The following is a 24352-nucleotide window of genomic DNA, read 5'->3' on the forward strand; positions in this document are numbered from 1 at the left end:
CTGAGAACGTGCCCTGTTCATCCGTTTGGCCCAAAAGCCCTGAGAGTGATAACCTGTTTAACACAGTGTCCAAAGAAGGCCCAGAAGTATGCAGAATGGTGTCGTCGGCGTAGAGGTGGATCAGAGACTTGGATCGTACTGGCTAGCAAGCTAATAGTGTTAGTCTAATTGTGTTTTTATTCATGGCTGGGCCCGAATACCAAGATGATTTGCACGCAAGAGGAGGGACATTTCGGGAAGAGATTCTCCTGCTGTTAGCTCAGCTGCAACAGCTTGAACCTGTCCGCCACTCGCCTGAAACTCTCCTGCCTCAGGGAGGACTACACCCTATTTTCAATGGGTCCACCTCTGTGAGGCATTAGAGGAGCCAAGCCCTCACACAGTATCCCGAACAAGATAAGAATCTATTAGCTCGGTCTTTCAGCTAAAAAACACTCAACAATCTTGGAGGAATCTGTAATTCATTGGTGTTGTTACTGGACAATTGCAATGCAAATAGGCAGCTTATGTAGGTTTATAGGGCAGAATATCTTTAACAGTATAATTTATGAGGATGGTGTTACTAAATTAATGAATTATTGGTAAATTATTGGTAAAACTTTCTACATCTGGACATTGAAATATGTATTTCATTATTTTGATATAAACTACCGTTCAAAAGTTTGGGATTTTCTTAAAAATGTCCTTGTTTATGGAAGAAAAGCAAATGTTTTGCCCGTTACAATAACATGAAATTGATCAGAAATACAGTGTAGACATTGTTAATGTTGTAAGTGACTATTGTAGCTGGAAACAGGTTATTTTTTTAGTGGAATATCTACATTGGTTGAACTGAGGCCCATTATCAGCAACCATCATTCCTCTGACGGCACGTTGTGTTAGCTAATCTAACTTTATCATATTAAAAAGGCTAATTGATCATTAGAAAACCCTCTTGCAATTATGTTAGCACAGCTGAAAAACTTTCGTGTTGATTAAAGAAGAAATAAAACTGGCCTTCTTTAGACTGGTTGAGTATCTGGAGCATCAGCATTTGTGGGTTGGATTACAGGCTCAAAATGGCCAGAAACAAATAACTTTTTTCTGAAACTCGTCAGTCTATTCTTGTTCTGAGAAATGAAGGCTGTTCCATGCGAGAAATTGAGGGTTTTCTCTGTGTCTTCTGTCAGAGCAGGAGATGTGTTGTTAGAACTAGCAGGTTGTTGATGTAATTCTAGTCTGTCAGAACAGGAGATGTGTTGTTAGAACTAGCAGGTTGTTGATGTAATTCTAGTCTGTCAGAACAGGAGATGTGTTGTTAGAACTAGCAGGTTGTTGATGTGATTCTAGTCTGTCAGAACAGGAGATGTATTGTTAGAACTAGCAAGATGTTGATGTGATTCTAGTCTGTCAGAACAGGAGATGTGTTGTTGGAACTAGCAGGATGTTGATGTGATTCTAGTCTGACTGATAATGAGAGTGGGCAGGGCTGAGGCTTTTAGGACACACCCACTAGTGTAGAGAGGAGGATATGGTCTGGTTGCTGTTCTGCAGTACCTTATTATTTCCTCATCTCTTCTCCTTACATCACTTCATTTCACTCCTCCTCCTCCTCCTCAACAGTGACTAATCCAAGCCAGAAGCAGTAGCCAGCTCAGGTACTCTCAACATTCTCTGATTCTGAGCTACACTACCAAGACCAAGCTACTACTACTACTACAGTCACTGTGTTTCTAGCCAGCTCAGGTACTCTCAACATTCTCTGATTCTGAGCTATACTACCAAGACCAAGCTACTACTACTACTGTCACTGTGTTTCTAGCCAGCTCAGGTACTCTCAACATTCTCTGATTCTGAGCTATCCTACCAAGACCAAGCTACTACTACTACTGTCACTGTGTTTCTAGCCAGCTCAGGTACTCTCAACACTCTCTGATTCTGAGCTATACTACCAAGACCAAGCTACTACTACTACTGTCACTGTGTTACTCTCAACATTCTCTGATTCATGTCCAGGTGATGTGCTACTTTACAGATGGAGCTGTTCTGTTATGTCATGTTAACTTATGTCACTTAAAAGTTCATTTGTGTTGTGTCATGTTAAGCGATGTCATTTTAAAACATGTTATGTTTGTGCATTGTGCATTTAACATGTTATGTTAAATGCACAATGTACGATTCTAGTTCAATGACTGGAAGTCTACAGGTGTATTAGCAATGCTAACGTACCTGTAGACTTCCAGTCATTGTGCTACTGCTAGATAGCATTTGCTCGTGAAACAACCACTACCTTCCTTCCTAATGCACACGGAGACATTAAAATGGTATCCAGGATCCCTTTAACACTATTAGAGGTTGTTAAATGTAGAGTTGTTATGTAAAGTAATATCATTGTTTCCTCTGTAGGTCGGTTGGCAGAATGTCTCTGCTGCTTTGTTGTATAGTGATGGCCCTGCACCTCGCAACAGGTGAATATGAAACTTGAAAAACAGACGGTGTGTGTAAACAGTTAAAATGATTGATAGAAAACTTGTGTTCTGTTAAAACACTTTTTTTATTTAACCTTTATATAAATAGGCAGGTCAGTTAAGAACAAATTCTTAACCTTTATTTAACTAGGCAGGTCTGTAATCAAGAACACATTCTTATATACAAATTGTTATTTATTTAAACAGGCGACTCTTTATCTACATTATAGCAGGAGGTGTAAAGCCATAGACTATGAATGATGACGTCAAAGGCCACACTGAAGTCTAACAAAACAACTCCTACAATCTTTTGATCATGAATTTCACTCGGCCAAACATCATCAACCATCTGTGTAAACGCTGTGCATGTTGAATGTCCTTCCCTATAAGAGTGCTGAAAGTCTGTTGTCAATTTGTTTACAGTAAAATAGCATTGTATCTGGTCAAACCCAACTCTAGATGCTATACAGTATTTGAGGTGCTACTTGATCTAGCTTAGTTTGCATTTTTGGGATTATTCCATGAATTGCTTCCAATGTACCAGGTAAACTAAGTCAAGCACAGCTCTTGAACAGTACATACTGTTGGTGTGTGTTGTTGTTCCAGGGCTGGATGCTGCCCCGGGGGTAGTGAACACTACAGAGGAGGAGGTGGAAGGCGTGGACTCCCAGTCACCATGCCCAGCCGGGTGGCATCAGAATGAGCATCGCTGCTTCTCCTTCTACCCCGTCTGGGCCACCTGGGCCACTGCAGAGGTAACGCTTGTAATTGGGAGAGACTGAGAAACTAAAGGTCAACTTGTTCTGTTGCTGTAGTAGAGTTGGTTAGGCATTGATTTAGGGCAAATCCATGGTAAAAGAATGAAGCTAAAATCCGTTTTTCACATAAAATTGTATGCTTTAAAATCTAGTTAAATTAAAAACTACTACTACTAATAGTACTACTTCTGTCACCAATACTACTACTTCTACTGCTGTCACTCCTACAACTAATACTATTTCACAACCATTGATACTTCAAGACAAACACACATTTAATTCAGGAAATTTCCATTTCTAGCCTGCATTGATCTTTGCTCCCTGAGGTACTGCCAGGACTTTAGCTCAGCGGGCTAACACAGTGTTCTCTGACTGTCTCTCTAGTTGTACTGCTCCCAGCACAGAGGGAACCTGGTGTCGGTTCACAGCCCGGGTCAACAGGTGTTTGTCCAGGATCTGGTCAGGAGACACACAGACCAGCCGGTCTGGATGGGAGGCTACGATGCAGCTCAGGTACACTGGGTCAATAATTCATCAGTCAGTCTGTCAGTCTGTCAACCAGTCTGTCAAATGTCTACAGTTTACAGAGGCAAAAGCTCAACGTACTTTCTGTTTAAAAACAATGAAGTGGTTTCAATCCATCAATCAAACATCAAACATCAAACATCAATGTGTTTCTGTGATAAGGAGGGGATGTGGCTGTGGAGTGACGGCTCAGCTGTTGACAGTTTCTACTGGGAGGAGGATGAGCCCAGTAACTCTGGACAGGGGGAGAACTGTATGGAGCTACACACTGGAGGTACACACACACACACACACACACTCTCTGAGCACATTGAAATAACTGAAGTGAGATTTGTCTTGACAACAGGTGGGCAGGGCTGGAATGACGTGTCCTGTGCAGAGCTGAGGTTCTATGTGTGTTCTATGGAGACAAGGTAGCAGGTCTAACACTGTCTTGTATCTGGACATGTTTTATACAGGCACCATATTAAAACTCAATTACATTCAAGTCTTTTTTTATTTCATTTTCTTTTAGATCTGGTTTAGCATCATTGCCAAGTCAGAAGAAATCACACGAGAGAGGTAGGAATGTCTTGGCCCATTGCCTCGGATAGACAATAAGTTAATTATGTTACAGGTGCAGCTCCTTGTTGAATGGCACTCTGACATTTAGAAGTGAACAGCTGTCATCTTCTAAATGTCAGAGTGCCATTCAACAAGGAGCTGCACCTGTATTGCCCTTTAAAACGTGTTGACCGATCTGGAATTGATTTTAAACTATTAAGCTTTTTGTCCTCCTAGAAATCCTCTCCCTCTTTAACGGGATTTCTTCAACATTCTAAATATCCCTTGATTTAAATCTCCCATTTTAAATCTGACTTCCAACAGTCTATTCACTCTAAACAATGTGATTTTGACCACTTTCCCTGTAGCTTCGACAAAAACATAGAGCACATTATTAGTCTACTCTGCTATTCAAATCTAAAATTAGAACAGAAAAACCTTCTACCAATTAAACTATACAGCTGTTTTGGTAACTTCATCAACTCATTTAATGTAGCTAACTTCCTACTGTTGAATTAACTACCATATAACTAGTTTAATGTTGCTAACTTCCCACTGTTGAATTAACTACCATAGAACTAGTTTAATGTAGCTAACTTCCTACTGTTGAATTAACTACCATAGAACTAGTTTAATGTTGCTAACTTCCTACTGTTGAATTAACTACCATAGAACTAGTTTAATGTAGCTAACTTCCTACTGTTGAATTAACTACCATAGAACTAGTTTAATGTAGCTAACTTCCCACTGTTGAATTAACTACCATAGAACTTTTAGAATGTTCTCATTAAGACTGATTATGCGTTATGCTAATTATATCACCTCTAACCCACTTTCCTGTGGTAGCAATTCTACAGGAAGAGAGAGACTGCAGATTCTTTCAAACAACATTTTTATAAGATTTGCATTAAATGAACCAATCAACCATCTCCAAGAAGGGTTCAGAGTTGAAAGATTAACACACATAGTCGGGTCTCTGCTTTAATAGAAGAATACATCCTTCTGGTATACATGGCAGTCAGCAGACAGAGTGTATAAGGTCATTAGTCGTCTGTGCAGATTTAAGATCGCACGAGGTTGATAGTCCGAGGACTCAACCGTCTAACTGCATTTACAACAACAACAACAAAATGAAATAAAATAACATTTTATTGGTCACATACATGTGTTTAACAGATGTTATTGTGGGAGTCGCGAAATGCTTGTGCTTCTAGTTCCGACAGTGCAGTAATATGTAACAGTTATCTACTGCTACTAATATCTATCTACTACTACCCACTGAAGACTACTATTCTACAACAGTCACTCCCTCTACTAAAACCAGCCCACTAAAATTGAACCCTAACAAACTTCTAAACTACTTCCACTAGATGCACCACATCATATTTCCTCCCTAAATAATATCCTGAAACATTTCTAATTCCTTATGAGTGAAAGTGTAGTAGTCTGACTATAGTTGTTAGTGGTGAAATATGTGATCTGTCACGCGGGACTAGGTGGGTGAAGGAATCAGACGCAGAGAAAAGTGCTCTTTACTTCGGGCAAAAAAATGATAACCCCAACAATACAGGGCACAGACAACAACGTGACAACCCAAAAAACACAGGTGTGCCCAGTTAAGAAAATTAATCCACCTCTACCTAAAACGCACACGTGACATAAAGACAATCCTGCACAAAATAAGGGCGGGTCCACCTACTAAAAATAGGGAAGCTCATTAAACAACAAACACAGGTGAAACGAATAAGACAAACGAAAAAGGGATCGGTGGCGGCTAGTAGGACGGTGACGACGACCGCCGAGCGTCGCCCGAAACAGGCAGGGGAGCCACCTTCTAGTAGGACGGTGACGACGACCGCCGAGCGCCGCCCGAACAGGCAGGGGAACCACCTTCTAGTAGGCCGGTGACGACGACCGCCGAGCGCCGCCCGAAACGGGCAGGGGAACCAACTTCGGGGGAAGTCGTGACATGATCTAACTGCCTCACACTCCAAAGGAATAAAATTCACATAGCAGTCCATCAAAGTAAACAGACCAGATAGTGGCATATATTTTTTATAATTTTTTTTGTTTTTACATTATACCATATTTCACTACTTTGCTTAAATAAAGCATTTTAACATTTCTTCCACTGCCACAACAATACTTGTAGAGTTAAAACAACCCCCACAGTTTTTCTTCACGGAAAATGATAGTGATTTTTTTTTCTTACTGATATTGGTGCTATTTAAGTATTTGGGGATTTTTCCAGAACTCTTAGTGCCGAACTCTGAACTGGTAACAGGTGCAGCCAGTTGTCTATTCCAAACCTTTTTATAGAGCATCCATTTTGTTTGGAGACATCTCTCTCACCACACAACCAGAGATCCAAAATAGTAAAATACAATGAAAACATTGATTTAATCACCAAAACATAATGACATCTTCTCAGACTCGGGAGTAAACATTATTTATAATAAGGGTCACATGGATAAAATTGACCTCTCTAAAAAATGTAAAACTAACAAACTTCTAAACTACTTCCACTAGATGCACCATATCATATTTCCTCCCTAAATAATATCCTAAAACTTGTCTAATTCCTTATGAGTGAAAGTGTAGTAGTCTGACTGTAGTTGATAGTGATGAAATATGTGATCTAACTGCCCCACACTCCAGGGTCTCTTAAATGAAAATGGATTACCCTCCCTTCAGCAAAATATATTTTCCCTCAACAGAGGCAAGCTGTTTCACCCCCTGGAGTCGATTAACGCACCGGTCAATCAACTGAAGTTACATAACAACAAAAATCACGTCAAACACTCTGGCTTTCTGAAAGCATTCTGTTCATCAGCAAGCTGACCAGCTTGTTCTAGATAATATATAGTAGACTGTTCTAGATAGTGGATAGCAGACTGTTCTAGATAGTGGATAGCAGACTGTTCTAGATAGTGGATAGCAGACTGTTCTAGATAGTGGATAGCAGACTGTTCTAGATAGTAGATAGCATACTGTTCTAGATAGTGGATAGCAGACTGTTCTAGATAGTAGATAGTAGATAGTATACTGTTCTAGATAACGGATAGCGGACTGTTCTAGATAGTGGATAGCAGACTGTTCTAGATAGTGGATAGCAGACTGTTCTAGATAGTAGATAGTATACTGTTCTAGATAGTGGATAGTAGACTGTTCTAGACAGTAGATAGTAGACTGTTCTAGATAGTAGATAGTAGACTGTTCTAGATAGTAGACTGTTCTAGATAGTAGATAGTGGATAGCAGACTGTTCTAGATAGTGGATAGCAGACTGTTCTAGATAGTAGATAGTATACTGTTCTAGATAGTGGATAGCAGACTGTTCTAGATAGTGGATAGCAGACTGTTCTAGATAGTAGATAGTAGATAGTATACTGTTCTAGATAACGGATAGCGGACTGTTCTAGATAGTGGATAGCAGACTGTTCTAGATAGTGGATAGCAGACTGTTCTAGATAGTAGATAGTATACTGTTCTAGATAGTGGATAGTAGACTGTTCTAGACAGTAGATAGTAGACTGTTCTAGATAGTAGATAGTAGACTGTTCTAGATAGTAGACTGTTCTAGATAGTAGATAGTGGATAGCAGACTGTTCTAGATAGTGGATAGCAGACTGTTCTAGATAGTGGATAGCAGACTGTTCTAGATAGTAGATAGTAGATAGTATACTGTTCTAGATAACGGATAGCGGACTGTTCTAGATAGTGGATAGCAGACTGTTCTAGATAGTGGATAGCAGACTGTTCTAGATAGTAGATAGTAGATAGTATACTGTTCTAGATAACGGATAGCGGACTGTTCTAGATAGTGGATAGCAGACTGTTCTAGATAGTGGATAGCAGACTGTTCTAGATCGTAGATAGTAGATAGTATACTGTTCTAGATAGTGGATAGTAGACTGTTCTAGACAGTAGATAGTAGACTGTTCTAGATAGTAGATAGTATACTGTTCTAGATAGTGGATAGTAGACTGTTCTAGACAGTAGATAGTAGACTGTTCTAGATAGTAGATAGTAGACTGTTCTAGATAGTAGATAGTAGATAGTATACTGTTCTAGATAACGGATAGCGGACTGTTCTAGATAGTGGATAGCAGACTGTTCTAGATAGTGGATAGCAGACTGTTCTAGATAGTAGATAGTATACTGTTCTAGATAGTGGATAGTAGACTGTTCTAGACAGTAGATAGTAGACTGTTCTAGATAGTAGATAGTAGACTGTTCTAGATAGTAGACTGTTCTAGATAGTAGATAGTGGATAGCAGACTGTTCTAGATAGTGGATAGCAGACTGTTCTAGATAGTGGATAGCAGACTGTTCTAGATAGTAGATAGTATACTGTTCTAGATAGTGGATAGCAGACTGTTCTAGATAGTGGATAGCAGACTGTTCTAGATAGTAGATAGTAGATAGTATACTGTTCTAGATAACGGATAGCGGACTGTTCTAGATAGTGGATAGCAGACTGTTCTAGATAGTGGATAGCAGACTGTTCTAGATAGTAGATAGTATACTGTTCTAGATAGTGGATAGTAGACTGTTCTAGACAGTAGATAGTAGACTGTTCTAGATAGTAGATAGTAGACTGTTCTAGATAGTAGACTGTTCTAGATAGTAGATAGTGGATAGCAGACTGTTCTAGATAGTGGATAGCAGACTGTTCTAGATAGTGGATAGCAGACTGTTCTAGATAGTAGATAGTATACTGTTCTAGATAGTGGATAGCAGACTGTTCTAGATAGTGGATAGCAGACTGTTCTAGATAGTAGATAGTAGATAGTATACTGTTCTAGATAACGGATAGCGGACTGTTCTAGATAGTGGATAGCAGACTGTTCTAGATAGTGGATAGCAGACTGTTCTAGATCGTAGATAGTAGATAGTATACTGTTCTAGATAGTGGATAGTAGACTGTTCTAGACAGTAGATAGTAGACTGTTCTAGATAGTAGACTGTTCTAGATAGTAGATAGTAGATAGTAGACTGTTCTAGATAGTGGATAGTGGACTGTTCTAGATAGTGGATAGTAGACTGTTCTAGATAGTGGATAGTGGACTGTTCTAGATAGTGGATAGTGGACTGTTCTAGATAGTGGATAGTGGACTGTTCTAGATAGTAGACTGTTCTAGATAGCAGACTGTTGTCGATAGTGGATAGCAGTAGTAGACTGTTCTAGATAGTAGACTGTTCTAGATAGTGGATAGTAGACGGTTCTAGATAGTAGGAGTGCCTGTTATTTAGAATTCAGGAATACAGGTTACATACATTGCTAATTCGACTAACCCCTCTATGGTTCAATGTGATTTTAGTGTCTTATGTATTATATTCTTATGTATTATAGTGTGTGTGGCTCAGTTAGTATGAGCATGGCACCAGCAACACCAGAGCTGTGGGTTTGATTCTTATGTATTATAGTGTGTGGCTCAGTTAGTATGAGCATGGCACCAGCAACACCAGAGCTGTGGGTTTGATTCTTATGTATTATAGTGTGTGTGGCTCAGTTAGTATGAGCATGGCACCAGCAACACCAGAGCTGTGGGTTTGATTCCCACTGAGGTTACATACCAACACTTTGGAGAAAAACACCTGCCACACAAATGGCATGTATTAGAGTGATAGTAAAATGTATTTTAACAAATGAGAAGAGAATCATACCTAAAGTAAAGAGTGAGTTGCATTGTGAAAAGTATTTACATTTATATGAACATGTATTGCAATGTGAAACATGTATTTCTAGATGAAACACTGATTAAGTTTGGTGAATAAGTGACTGTATGATTTTGTGTCTTGTAATAGTCAATTTAAAAAAAAATTGCTTCGTTTTAAAACAACTGTCTTTTTGATGAACTGTTTAGAGTTTTGTACTAATCATTAAAAATAAAATGTCCCACATAGTTGTGAACACTGTCCCTCCCTCCCTCCCTCCCTCCCCCAGAGCTGGTTAAAGAGGTGAGTATTTATGACGTCCTGTGGGAGACCAGTGAGAGAGTAGCAGATGAGATCCTCTACTCAGCCTTCCTCAGAGGGATGTATTCCAGACGTCTGCCTGCCCGCTGCTATGCTGACTTCTGCCACCAGGAGGTGCTATACCTGGACAGAGTCATCCCCATGCTGCGGGTGAAAAGAAAATACATGAAATTAAACCAATACCGCAAAGATTTACTTACTATGACTGTGATACGTGGTTGTCGTTCCTAGCCATCTTAAGATAAGTTGCTCTGTATAACAGTACAAATGTGTGTATGAGCCAGGTGCTGATCAGAACAGTCCAGGGTCCTCCAGACATCATGATGTTTCTCCAGAGAACACATCAACGCTACCAGGAGTCTCTGAAGGAGTCCCAGATCCAAACTCAACCACACCTGGTAGGAAGCTGTTATAACAATCACCCTTAATATACAATTTAAGATAATATATCTTAATATACAATTTAAGATAATATATCTTAATATACAATTTAAGATAATACATCTTAATATACAATTTAAGATAATACACTGCTCAAAATAATAAAGGGAACACTTAAACAACACAAGTTCAGAAGGATTCTTTGGAAGTTCAGAAGGATTCTTTGGAAGTTCAGAAGGATTCTTTGGAAGTTCAGAAGGATTCTTTGGAAGTTCAGAAGGATTCTTTGGAAGTTCAGAAGGATTCTTTGGAAGTCTAGAACGATTCTTTGGAAGTCTAGAAGGGTTCTTTGGAAGTCCAGAAGGGTTCTAAATAGAAACATACTCTGCTCAAAAAAATAAAGAGAACACTTAAACAACACAATGTAATTCCAAGTCAATTACACTTCTGTGAAATCAAACTGTCCACTTAGGAAGCAACACTGATTGACAATACATTTCACATGCTGTTGTGCAAATGGAATAGACAACAGGTGGAAATTATAGGCAATTAGCAAGACACCCACCAATAAAGGAGTGGTTCTGTAGGTGGTGACTACAGACCACTTCTCAGTACCTATGCTTCATGGCTGATGTTTCTGTCACTTTTGAATGCTGGCGTTGCTTTCACTCTAGTGGTAGCAAGAGACGGAGTCTACAACCCACACAAGTGGCTCAGGTAGTGCAGCTCATCCAGGATGGCACATCAATGCGAGCTGTGGCAAGAAGGTTTTCTGTGTCTGTCAGAGTATTGTCTAGAGCATGGAGGCGCTACCAGGAGACAGGCCAGTACATTAGGAGACATGGAGGAGGCCGTAGGAGGGCAACAACCCAGCAGCAGGACCGCTACCTCCGCCTTTGTGCAAGTGGGAGCAGGAGGAACACTGCCAGAGCCCTGCAAAATGACCTCCAGCAGGCCACAAATGTGCATGTGTCTGCTCAAACGGTCAGAAACAGACTCCATGAGGGTGGTATGAGGGCCCGACGTCCACAGGTGGGGGTTGTGCTTACAGCCCAACACCATGCAGGACGTTTGGCATTTGCCAGAGAACACCAAGATTGGCAAATTCGCCACTGGCACCCTGTGCTCTTCACAGATGAAAGCAGGTTCACACTGAGAACATGTGACAGAGTCTGGAGACGCCGTGGAGAACGTTCTGCTGCCTGCAACATCCTCCAGCATGACCGGTTTGGCGGTGGGTCAGTCATGGTGTGGGGTGGCTTTTCTTTGGGGGCCGCACAGCGGTGCTCGCCAGAGGTAGCCTGACTGCCATTAGGTACCGAGATGAGATCCTCAGACCCCTTGTGAGACCATATGCTGGTGCGGTTGGCCCTGGGTTCCTCCTACTGTAAGACAATGCTAGACCTCATGTGGCTGGAGTGTGTCAGCAGTTCCTGCAAGAGGAAGGCATTGATGCTATGGACTGGCCCGCCCGTTCCCCAGACCTGAATCCAATTGAGCACATCTGGGACATCATGTCTTACTCCATCCATCAACGCCACGTTGCACCACAGATGTCCAGGAGTTGGGGGATGCTTTAGTCCAGGTCTGGGAGGAGATCCCTCAGGAGACCATCCGCCACCTCATCAGGAGCATGCCCAGGCGTTGTAGGGAGGTCATACAGGCACATGGAGGCCACACACACACTACTGAGCCTAATTCTGACTTGTTTCAAGGACATTACATCAAAGTTGGATCAGGCTGTAGTTTGGTTTTCACTTTAATTTTGAGTGTGACTCCAAATCCAGACCTCCATAGGTTGATAAATTTGATTTCCATTGATAATTTTTGTGTGATTTTGTTTTCAGCACATTCAACTAAGTAAAGAAAAAAGTATTTCATAAGAATATTTCATTCATTCAGATCTAGGATGTGTTATTTTAGTGTTCCCTTTATTTTTTTGAGCAGTGTATATCTTAATGTACAATTTAAGATAATATTACTTAATGTACAATTTAAGATAACATATCTATTTATACAATTTAAGATAATATATATTAATATATAATTTAAGAGGACTTATAGCAAGAAAATTCAACTAGAACGTAGTAGGTGATTTATCAATTCCAAAAACCTTCCATAAACATTTTCAATTACTCAATTTTAACCTTTTTTTGTTTTGGTTAATTTCTAGTTCAATTTCAGTTACCCAGGTTTTGGTGTATTTAGACACACCCCCAAAACGTAAACCAATCATATCTTCTACCTTTTCCCTTTTTGACTCCATTCAGTTCAAGGTCTTTTAGCATTACAGTTTATTTATGGTTTCCAGTCATCTGGGAATATTAAAACATCTTCATATAATCAATAAGCCACTTCCTTTAAGAACATTTGGTGCCTGAAACATGACAGGGAAGGTTTTAATTTACAGGATATTTGAGAAACCCAATTACATTCAGATCCAACCTGGTGCAGCTATAAAAACAGCTATAATAAATTACAAAACGGACAATGACCCCAAGAAGACTTCCAAAGTTGTGGCAAAATGGCTCAAGGACAACAAAGTCAAGGTATTGGAGTGGCCATCACAAAGCCCTGACCTCAATCCCATAGAAGATTTGTGGGCAGAACTGAAACAGCGTATGCGAACAAGGAGGCCTACAAACCTGACTCAGTTACACCAGCTCTGTCAGGAGGACTGGACCAAAATTTACCCACCTGAATGTGGGAAGCTTGTGGAAGGCTAACCGAAATGTTTGACCCAAGTTAAACAATTTATAGGCAATGCTACCTAATACTAATTGAGTGTATATACATTTCTGACTCACTGGGAATGTGATGAAATAAATAAAAGCTGAAATAAATCATTCTCTCTACTATTATGCTGACACTTCACATTCTTAAAATAAAGTGGTGATCCTAAGACATTGAATTGAACTTTTATTAAATGTCACGAACTGTGAAACTGAGTTGAAATGTATTCGGCTAAGCTTAGCCATAACCACATAGTAAACTCTTTGTCTCACTTCCTCCATCTCTTCCTCTTCCTGCCTACAGAACCTGTCCTCCATCCAGCCCTCTGCAGCTGTGCGTCAGTACCTCCAGAGCTTCCATGACATTGTAAATGAGGAGCCCATCTACTGGCTGGTGTCTCTGCTGCCCAGAGCCCTGCTCAGACCTTACCTGGCACAGAACCTGCCCCTGGGAGAGAGGACCAGACAAGGCCCCAGCCCCTGCCTCTACCCCTGGCTAAACCTCTTCCCCTGCCCCTGCTACCAGTGGGGGAGAGAGGACATGAAGCCAGACCAGAGGAACCAGAAGGATGAGTCTGGGACATATTACAGGTATATTAAGGATATTATAATGTAATACAACTGATACAATATAATGTATGCTGATTTATATTGTTGATATAATATATGCTGGTTGATATTGATGATATGAGGTATGCTGGTTGATATTGATGATATGAGGTATGCTGGTTGATATTGATGATATGAGGTATGCTGGTTGATATTGATGATATAATACATGTTAATTGATATTGATGATATTGATTGCCAATGGAAGTTTATAGTGTCTGAACTCCACATTGTTGTGTTTAATCTTGTCAGGTGTGGTGATATTGTGGAGTGACTCTTTTCTATCCTGTCTCTCTCTTCAGGCATCTACTGGAGAAGTACCAGGATGTGATAGACATCTACAAGGCTGTCAACATCTTCAGAGCCCAGATGATCAACGAGAAGGCTCTCTTCACCTCCAGGTGCGGTTAGCCTGACTTAGGTCTACAGTTAGCCTAACTTACGAATGCTGCTATCTAAGTCTACAGTTAGCCTGGTCCTGCTAATCAAGTTTACAGTTAGCCTTGTCCTGCTATCTAAGTCTACAGTTAGCCTGGTCCTGCTATCTAATTCCACAGTTAGCCTGGTCCTGCTATCTAATTCCACAGTTAGCCTGGTCCTGCTATCTAATTCTACAGTTAGCCTGGTCCTGCTATCTAATTCTACAGTTAGCCTGGTCCTGCTATCTAATTCCACAGTTAGCCTGGTCCTGCTATCTAATTATACAGTTAGCCTGGTCCTGCTATCTAAGTCGACAGTTAGCCTGGTCCTGCTAACTAAGTGTACAGTTAGCCTGGTCCTGCTAACTAAGTCTACAGTTAGCCTGGTCCTGCTATCTAAGTCGACAGTTAGCCTGGTCCTGCTAACTAAGTGTACAGTTAGCCTGGTCCTGCTAACTAAGTCTACAGTTAGCCTGGTCCAGCTATCTAATTCTACAGTTAGCCTGGTCCTGCTAACTAAGTCTACAGTTAGCCTGGTCATGCTAACTAAGTCTACAGTTAGCTAGGTCCTGCTAAACAAGTCTTGCCAGGTCTCCCTCGAAAAACAGGCTCTCAACCCTACGGATCTCCATAGCCTGGTGTCATGACGTTGCCCTCTTTGGGTACAGCAAGCCCCATCCCCCTTTCCCTGTCTTCTACACACAGGCTGCTGTGGTCAGAGAGAGGTCGTAAATTCTTGGAGGAGATTATTTCCTCATGGCCACAGTATAGAGACAGAGAGAATTTTCATAGAGAACAAAGGAATTTCTTCAACCTCACAGAACTTGAGGTCCCAACAACATTTATGTTCTGAAGCAGGTATAAAAGATTGGTGAAGAATCCAGCTACGAACTGGTCCATTTGCGACAATTTGGTGAAACTCATGGTAGCCAATGCGACCACATTACCATAATGCTGTTTATATAATAGCCTCAGATATGAGGTTTACATCTAATTGTTGTATAAGATGAATGAGTAAGGATGATACTGTTTGAAATGAGTGTAATGTGATTTTGGACAGTTTAATGAAGGAAACTCCAATTCTCTTTGGAGTTTAACTACATCAGAGGACCGTCCATGAGCCCAGTAGGGTCGGGCATCCTGGGACAGGCCCTTTTCTGCAACTCCCGAATAAAACCCCCACTTTGAGAATTTCTCATCAGACCATGTTTCTCTCAATCACAAGAGGACAAAGGTTGCAGACCAGCTTACCTCGATAACGAGAGGGCCAAGGTTTGAGTAGATGGCTGAATCTTTTAATCATACCACGTGGTCAAACTCTTAGACTATCGATAAGAACAAGTCTTTGATATTAATTACTAGTCTGCAGCTAGGAATTCGGTATCATTGAACGCGAAGACCGACAACTGCCGAAACATCTATTCTATAACCACATGAATGAATGTCACTCTGAACTATCCATTCTAACTACGAGACAGAGAGCGAGAGAGGACAGACACTCTCCAACAGAAACAAACTTTTCAACAGAGACCCCGACGACACACTAATTGATCAGATATTAGAATATCTATTAGGAAAATTACAATTTAGTAATCTGAATATTTTCCTTGGTGCCCCGACTTCCTAGTTAATTACAGTTACATGATTAATCAGTTTAATCGCGTAATAATAATTACAGAGAGTTATTTGATAAAGATGAATCTTCAGTTTAATGATAGTAAAGACACAACACTGGGTACCAGTCTATTTTGTGGTAACATTCTACTCCTTGTCAACATAACTTGGCATATGACATGGAGTACAAGAAGTGGAATCCCAACTAGCGCATATGGTTTATTTAAAGTTGTGGGAACATTCATGTTTGGTTTACCATTGGTTCTTGGGAGGAAACCATAACTTTACTGACTGGTAAAATGGAGCGTTTTTTAAACGTTCTGAAAACGAAGAGTTAGCCTGTTCTGGGAACGTTACGTTTTAGGTTGCAGGGAGGTTCTGGGAACGTTTTACTATGGTTCCAGGGAGGTTCTGAGAACGTCTAACTATGGTTCCAGGGCGGTTCTGAGGTTCTGAGAACTATCTCTAGAGGAGATCTGCATTGAAGAATGGGCCAAAATACCAGCAACAGTGTGTGAAAACCTTGTGAAGACTTACAGAAAACGTTTGACCTCTGTCATTGCCAACAAAGGGTATATAACAAAGTATTGAGAAACTTTTGTTATTGACCAAATACTTATTTTCCACCATAATTTGCAAATAAATTAATTAAAAATCCTACAATGTGATTTTCTGGATTTTTTTTCTGATTTTGTCTGTCATAGTTGAAGTGTACCTATGATGAAAATGACAGGCCTCTCTCATCTTTTTAAGTGGGAGAACTTGCACAATTGGTTGCTGACTAAATACTTTTTTGCCCCACTGTAATGTTGTCTCTGTGATGTTCATCTCTGTGTTACTAGTTGACAGAGTAATATAACTGAGGTCATATATAATGTTGTCTCTGTGATGTTCATCTCTGTATTAATGTTTAATATCTCTGTGATGTTCATCTCTGTGTTACTAGTTGACAGAGTAATATAACTGAGGTCATATATAATGTTGTCTCTGTGATGTTCATCTCTGTATTAATGTCTCTGTGATGTTCATCTCTGTGTTACTAGTTGACAGAGTAATATAACTGAGGTAATATATAATGTTGTCTCTGTGATGTTCATCTCTGTATTAATGTCTCTGTGATGTTCATCTCTGTATTAATGTCTCTGTGATGTTCATCTCTGTGTTACTAGTTGACAGAGTAATATAACTGAGGTCATATATAATGTTGTCTCCGGCTGGAGAGTCCCAATACTTTAAATATCAAATCAATAAATCAACGAATATCTGATGTAATCTAATCCGTCTGTGTAATATTATCCTAGCTGGTTTCCCACTGGTGACAAGGAGGAAGAGGAGGACCAACCCAACCTGTTGTCTGTGGAGTCTGGTCCTGACGTTACGGTGAGTGACGTATTTTATTTATGACATGTTTATCTTGTCTTGAAATCAGTCGAGGATTGTGAACAGTTTTTATATTTTATTTCACCTTTATTTAACCAGGTAGGCTAGTTGAGAACACCTTTATTTAACCAGGTAGGCAAGTTGAGAACACCTTTATTTAACCAGGTAGGCTAGTTGAGAACACCTTTATTTAACCAGGTAGGCCAGTTGAGAACACCTTTATTTAACCAGGTAGGCTAGTTGAGAACACGTTCTCATTTACAACTGCGACCTGGCCAAGATAAAGCAAAGCAGTTTGACACAAACAACAACACAGAGTTACACATGGAGTAAAACAAACATACAGTCAATAATACAGTATAAACAAGTCTATATACGATGTGAGCAAATGAGGTGAGATAAGGGAGGTAAAGGCAAAAAGGCCATGGTGGCAAAGTAAATACAATATAGCAAGTAAAACACTGGAATGGTAGATTTGCAATGGGAGAATGTGCAAAGTAGAAATAAAAATAATGGGGTGCAAAGGAGCAAAATAAATAAATAAATAAAATACAGTAGGGAAAGAGGTAGTTGTTTGGGCTAAATTATAGGTGGGCTATGTACAGGTGCCATCTGTGATGATTGATATGTGACTGTTTTTCTTTTCAACATTTACATGTATCTTCTAACACACTAGCCCCCCCCCCCCCCCCCCTCCCCAAACAGTTGTTCTTTGCAAACACACAATTTAGGCCAGCCCACTCTGCTTAAAGATGGACCGGCCCATCTGGTCCCAAAATGTCCTATGGCCAGTCCGTTTCTGGATCATAGTGACTCTATTGGGACATTTATGTCAGGAGTCTTTCAGATAAGATGTGTTGTCTGTCATTGGTCTTGTTTGTCCTGTCCCTTAAATCGTGTTGTTTCTGTCGCCCCTCCAGGTGAAGCTGTAGAAGTGCAGCTGATTGAATACAGGGAGCTGAGTGTGTAAGGCTGTGTGTGCTGGCTTTCACACTGGGCAGGACTGTTCCTCTTGTCAGACATATTCCAATATTCCACTTTTATGTTGGTAACTTCCCCCAAATAACTACTGTTCAGACTGTATTAATGCAATAACATAATGAATGTACACATCTAATAACACATTTAATTATTGTCAACAAAGGAGCTACAATAAAATAAATAACATTTAGGTTATAAAATCATAGAATGAAACTGTGTGAACTGTTCAACTGTATTTCCTTATGGGTATTGCAATGTCAATAATACACAGCCAATCACATTGCTGTGCTCGATCTCAATCAGAAGAATTGCTCTGACTAGCCAATGAACAGATGGTATTGCTTCCAAGAATTGACCAATCAGAAAATGCTACGGTTGCCCCACACATAACTCCTGTAACTTTAACACTTTCACCTTTCTGGGTGTAACGTTGTGAAGTTCCAATCCTGACTAGTGGATTGACAAAAATAGAAGGTTTAATATCAGAATTTATGGTCTGGATGACGATGACAGATTTACATGTTGAGGAGCGAGGATAGTTAGAAACCAGATGTTATCTCCTGTCAGATTTACATGTTGAGGATAGTTAGAAACCAGATGTTCTCTCCTGTCAGATTTACATGTTGAGGATAGTTAGAAACCAGATGTTCTCTCCTGTCAGATTTACATGTTGAGGAGCGAGGATAGTTAGAAACCTGATGTTCTCTCCTGTCAGATTTACATGTTGAGGATAGTTAGAAACCTGATGTTATCTCCTGTCAGATTTACATGTTGAGGATAGTTAGAAACCAGATGTTCTCTCCTGTCAGATTTACATGTTGAGGAGCGAGGATAGTTAGAAACCAGATGTTCTCTCCTGTCAGATTTACATTTTTTTTTTTTTTTTTTTTTTTTTACCTTTATTTAACCAGGCAAGTCAGTTAAGAACAAATTCTTATTTTCAATGACGGCCTAGGAACAGTGGGTTAACTGCCTGTTCAGGGGCAGAATGACAGATTTGTACCTTGTCAGCTCGGGGGTTTGAACTTGCAACCTTCCGGTTACTAGTCTAACGCTCTAACCACTAGGCTACCCTGCCGCCCCACATGTTGAGGATAGTTAGTAACCAGATGTTTTCTCCTGTCAGATTTACATGGCGAGGAGCGAGGATAGTTAGAAGCCTTCCACAAGCTTCCCTCAATAAGTTGGGTAAATGTTGGTCCATTCCTCCTGACAGAGCTGTTGTAACTGAGGCAGATTTGTAGGCCTCCTTGCTCGCACACACTTTTTCAGTTCTGCCCATAAATGTTGTATGGGATTGAGGTCAGGGCTTTGTGATGGCCACTCCAATACCTTGACTTTGTTGTCTTTAAGCCAATTTGCTACAATTTTGGAAGTATGCTTGGGGTCGTTGTCCATTTGAAAGACCCATTTACGACCAAGCTTTAACTTCCTGAATGAAATTTTTTGATTTTGTTTCAATATATCCACATAATTTTCCTGCTTCATGATGCCATCTATTTTGTGAAGGGAACCAGTCCCTCCCTCCCTTTGTGAATTTATGTAACCTGTGCTGGTGGAAAAATATTTCTATGTGGGGCGCCGTCCTCAAACAATCACATGGCATGCTTTCGCTGTAAAGCCTATTGTAAATCGGACAGTGCAGTTAGAGTAACAGGAATTTAAGCTTTTATTCGATATAAGACACTTGTATGTTCCTAAGTGTTTAATATTCGTTATTTTTATGATTATTTATTTGAATTGCGTGCCCTCCAGTTTCACCAGAAGTTGTCCTGCTAGCCGGACGCCTAGCCTGAAGTTTTAATGAGTCACTTAATTTATTTCACCCTTCCACCAGATAATACACAGACTGTACAAAACATTAGGAACACCTTACTAATGTTGAGTTGCTCCCCCTTTTGCCATCAGAACAGCCTACATTCGTCGGGGCGTGGACTAGGTGTTTGAAAGCGCTCCACAGGGATGCTGGTCCATGTTGACTCCAATGCTTCCCACAGTTGTGTCAAGTTGGCTGGATGTTCTTTGGGTGGTGGACCATTCTTGATACACACAGGAAAACTGTTGAGCATGAAAAATTACTTAACTTTTTATGGCTGCAGGGGCAGTATTGTGTAGCTTGGATGAAAAGGTGCCCATTGTAAACGGCCAGCTCCTCAGTCTCAGTTGCTAATATTTGCATGTTAATATTATTATTATTGGATAGAAAACACTCTAAAGTTTCCAAAACTGTCAAAATATTGTCTGTGAGTATAACAGAACTGATATTGCAGGCGAAACCCTGAGGAAAATCAAAACAGGAAGTGGCTTCTATTTTGAAAACTCCATGTTCCATAGCCTACCTTTGCTCCATTTAAAGGGATATGAACCAGATTCCTTTTCCTATCTTTTCCTCGAGGTGTCAACAGACTTCAGACATAGTTTCAGGCTTTTATTTTGAAAAATGAGCCAGAACAATAACATCGCATCAAGTTGTCACATGAGTTTTGCTCGCGCAACAGAATTTGGATAGGTATTGCTTTTCCCTCTCCTACTGTGAAAGACATTTGCGGTTGATATATTATTGATTATACATTTTAAAGACAACCTTAGGATTGATTATAAAAAAATGACCGCTCTTTCCTGTGTATTTCTGAACATTACGCGACAAACAAACAGAGGAATTTTGGATCTAATAATAATCTTTATGGAACAAAAGGAACATTTGTTGTGTAACTGGGAGTCTCGTGAGAGAAAACATCCGAAGATCATCAAAGGTAAACTATTCAATGATTGCTTTTCTGGTTGTCGTGACCGAGCTACCTGATGCTAAGTGTACTTAATGTTTATCGTGCGATCGATAAACTTACACAAACGCTTGGATTGCTTTCGCTATAAAGCATATTTTCAAAATCTGACATGAATATAAATATTTATAGTAATATTTATTGTATGTAGCGCTATGCTATTCAGCGGTTGTTGATGACACTTATCCCGAAATCAGGATTGCTGTGTTGCTTGATATGTTTGGAAGAAGTTTTATTGGTAATTTACGGGATTCATTTGTATGCATTTTGAACCGGTGGATTACTGAGTATAGCGCGCCAATGAAACTGTCTTTTTTGGGATATAAAGAAAGACTTTATCGAACAAAAGGACCATTTGTTACATAGCTGGGACCCTTGTGATTTAAACCAGATGAAGATCTTCAAGGTAAGTGACGCCTCTGCAGGGATGGAAAATGTATGTAATGCTTTGTGTGCTGGGCGTTGTCCTCAGATAATCACATGGTGTGCTTTCGCCGTAAAGCCTTTTTGAAATTGAACAATGCGGCTGAATTAACAAGAAGTTAAGCTTTTAAATTATGTATGACACTTGCATTTTCATGAATGTTTAATATTACGATTTCTGTAATTTGAATTTCGCCCTCTGCAATTTCACCGGATGTTGTCGAGGTGAGACGCTCGCGTCCCAGTGATCCGTAAGAAGTTAATGGACCCCAGGAGGAGTAGCTGCTGCATGTTCAGTAGGTAATGGACCCCAGGAAGAGTAGCTGCTGCATGTTCAGTAGTTAATGGACCCCAGGAAGAGTAGCTTCTGCATATTCAGTAGGTAATGGACCCCAGGAAGAGTAGCTGCTGCATGTTCAGTAGGTAATGGACCCCAGGAAGAGTAGCTGCTGCATGTTCAGTAGGTAATGGACCCCAGGAAGAGTAGCTTCTGCCTGTTCAGTAGGTAATGGACCCCAGGAAGAGTAGCTTCTGCCTGTTCAGTAGGTAATGGACCCCAGGAAGAGTATTTGCTGCATATTCAGTAGTTATTGGACCCAAGGAAGAGTAGCTGCTGCATATTCAGTAGTTAATGGACCCTTGGAAGAGTTGCTGCTGCATTTTCAGTCGTTAATGTTTCAGTGCACGGTCTAGTTTCCCGAATTTCCGCCTGTCTGACGTTCCCAAAGTAAACTGCCTGTTACTCAGGCCCAGAAGCTGGGATAAGCATATAATTGGTATAATTGGATAGAAAACACTCTTGACGTTTCTAGAACTGTTTGAATAATGTCTGTGTGTATAACACAACTGATATGTCAGGGAGAAAAGGGGAAATCCATTCTGAATTCTTTTTTTGAGCTCCCAGCCACTTCAAATGTGAAGCTATGGAAAACTATGACGTCAGCCTCCCAGATTGCAGTTCCTATGGCTTCCACTAGATGTCAACAGTCTTTACACATAGATTCCGGCGTGTTTTCTGAAAAACCAACGAGGAATAGTAGTTTATCCAAGGGGAGCACTAAGGCAAAAATAGTCTATGCGCGCGTGAATGAGGGCGAGCTATTTGTTATTTTCCTTCCCTATTGAACATACTAGTCTCCGTATAAAAGGATCATTTATTTAAATATTATACTACCTGAGGATGAATTAGAAATGTCGTTTGACTTGTTTGGACGAACTTTACCGGGACCTTTGGGGACTTATTTTTATGCAACTGGTGGATTATTGAACTCAATGATGCCTACTAAACATACTTTTTGGGGATGCAAAGAAGGACTTTATCGAACAAAACGACCATTCATTGCGTAGCTGGAACCCTTGGGATTGCAAACAGAGGAAGATCTTCAAAGGTAAGTGATGTATTTTAGCGCCATTTATGATTTTGTGATGCCTGTGCTGGTTTGAAAACATATGTTGTTGTGGGGCGTTGTCCTCAGATAATCGAATGCTATGCTTTTGCCGAAAGCCTATTGTAAATCGAGCAACGTGGTTCGATTACCAAGATTCTAAGCTAAAGAATCAAGTATGACACTTGTATTTTCATAAATGTTTAATATTACGATTTTGTATTTTGAATTTGGCGCGCTCCGATTTCACTGGAAAGCTAGCGGGATCTGTGCGCAAAGAGGTTTTAATGGGGATCCTAACAAACTAAATAATCCTATCAACATTTACTATTTTTTTATTTATTACACTGAATCAGTTTATGGGTCTATCCTGTACATGGCAAATCCTCTCCGTATTAACAAAACATTACTTTTTACAGTCAAAAGGACTGATTTAAATACATGTAAAGGATAATGGATAATGGTAAAATCATTATCCATTAATAATGGATTGGGCAGATGTGACACCAGCATCTTTCTCCTGAATCCTACTCACGATGGTTCCAGAAGCTGGGCTCCATGGGATATGTTGCCTCCTGGATTTGAGGTCTTACCAATGCCTTTCCCAGCTCTTCGAGAAAGAGCCGTCTCCTCTGGAGCTTCCCTCTGTTCCAATCTGGGTTCAACACCATCCAGATGACAAACATGTTGTACACCAAGATGTCCAAGATGTTGTAGAATATCACCGGGTAGGGTTCAGCGTAGGGTTCTTCTGTTGCAGGTGTAGCCAGTCACCAACTTGTCTACATTTTCAATCCCTCCTTTTGTGGCCTTGTAATCCATTATGATTTCTGGTTTTAGATGTTCCTGGCCACAAAATCTGTCATTCTGCCCCTGCACAAGGCAGTTAACCCATTGTTCCCCGGTAGGCCATCATTTTAAATAAGAATTTGTTCTTAAATAAAGGTTGAAAACATTTTTTAAAATAAAATTCTCCATCCCTATGCAGCGTACTCACGAGTACCACATTTTTGCCTTTCTTTGGCACGTAGGACACTAGCGACGTGTCAGCTGTGAACACAAACTTAGAGGAATTGATAGGCCTGTTCCATTTATTCAACAGCTGAGGTGGGAGCTCTGGCTTTTTTTTCGTACTGTTCCTACCATCGTCAGCTTCCTCTTGAGGAGCTCCTGTCCCAGGTTTGCGAATAAAGAAGTTATTGCATGTGATGTGGTGGCCACTGTGTCCCTATGTCACGTCCAGGAGAACCTTCATCCCTTGGTTCTTCTCAGAGGCTCCTCCATCTGGCTTCCCCGTATACACTTATGAGTTCCACACATATGATGAAGCAGCATCACAGGCAGCCCAGATCTTGATTCCATATTTTGCGGGTTTAGACTGTATGTAATGC

General features: G+C 40.4%; 1 protein-coding gene across 4 annotated transcripts; it reads left to right on the forward strand.

Annotated features, from left to right (window-relative positions):
- The first annotated feature begins 1037 nt into the window (after window positions 1–1037).
- Window positions 1038–18629, forward strand: LOC110507941. Of its 4 annotated transcripts, XM_036956790.1 has the most exons (14): window positions 1038–1637; window positions 1726–1995; window positions 2386–2447; window positions 3054–3202; window positions 3590–3718; window positions 3893–4004; window positions 4077–4143; window positions 4245–4291; window positions 10223–10404; window positions 10539–10652; window positions 13672–13958; window positions 14279–14377; window positions 17311–17389; window positions 18310–18629. In XM_036956790.1, the coding sequence occupies exons 2-14, from the start codon at window positions 1988–1990 to the stop codon at window positions 18319–18321; spliced, it is 1347 nt and encodes a 448-aa protein (XP_036812685.1). In that variant the 5' UTR covers window positions 1038–1637; window positions 1726–1987; the 3' UTR covers window positions 18322–18629. The 4 variants fall into 4 exon arrangements, with proteins under 4 accessions (XP_036812685.1, XP_036812684.1, XP_036812687.1 ...); XM_036956789.1 differs by having other exon boundaries at window positions 1038–1995; XM_036956792.1 differs by having other exon boundaries at window positions 1039–1895.
- The last annotated feature ends 5723 nt before the right edge of the window (window positions 18630–24352 follow it).

This window comes from Oncorhynchus mykiss, chromosome 21 (assembly GCF_013265735.2).
Source record: "Oncorhynchus mykiss isolate Arlee chromosome 21, USDA_OmykA_1.1, whole genome shotgun sequence".
Taxonomy (NCBI): domain Eukaryota; kingdom Metazoa; phylum Chordata; class Actinopteri; order Salmoniformes; family Salmonidae; genus Oncorhynchus; species Oncorhynchus mykiss.

Excerpts from the sequence above, each read along its gene's own strand:
- LOC110507941 (XM_036956789.1), top strand. Across the intron at positions 10,405-10,538 it reads GAGTCATCCCCATGCTGCGG|GTGCTGATCAGAACAGTCCA; the intron begins GTGAAAAGAAAA and ends TGTATGAGCCAG. Across the intron at positions 10,653-13,671 it reads TCCAAACTCAACCACACCTG|AACCTGTCCTCCATCCAGCC; the intron begins GTAGGAAGCTGT and ends TCCTGCCTACAG.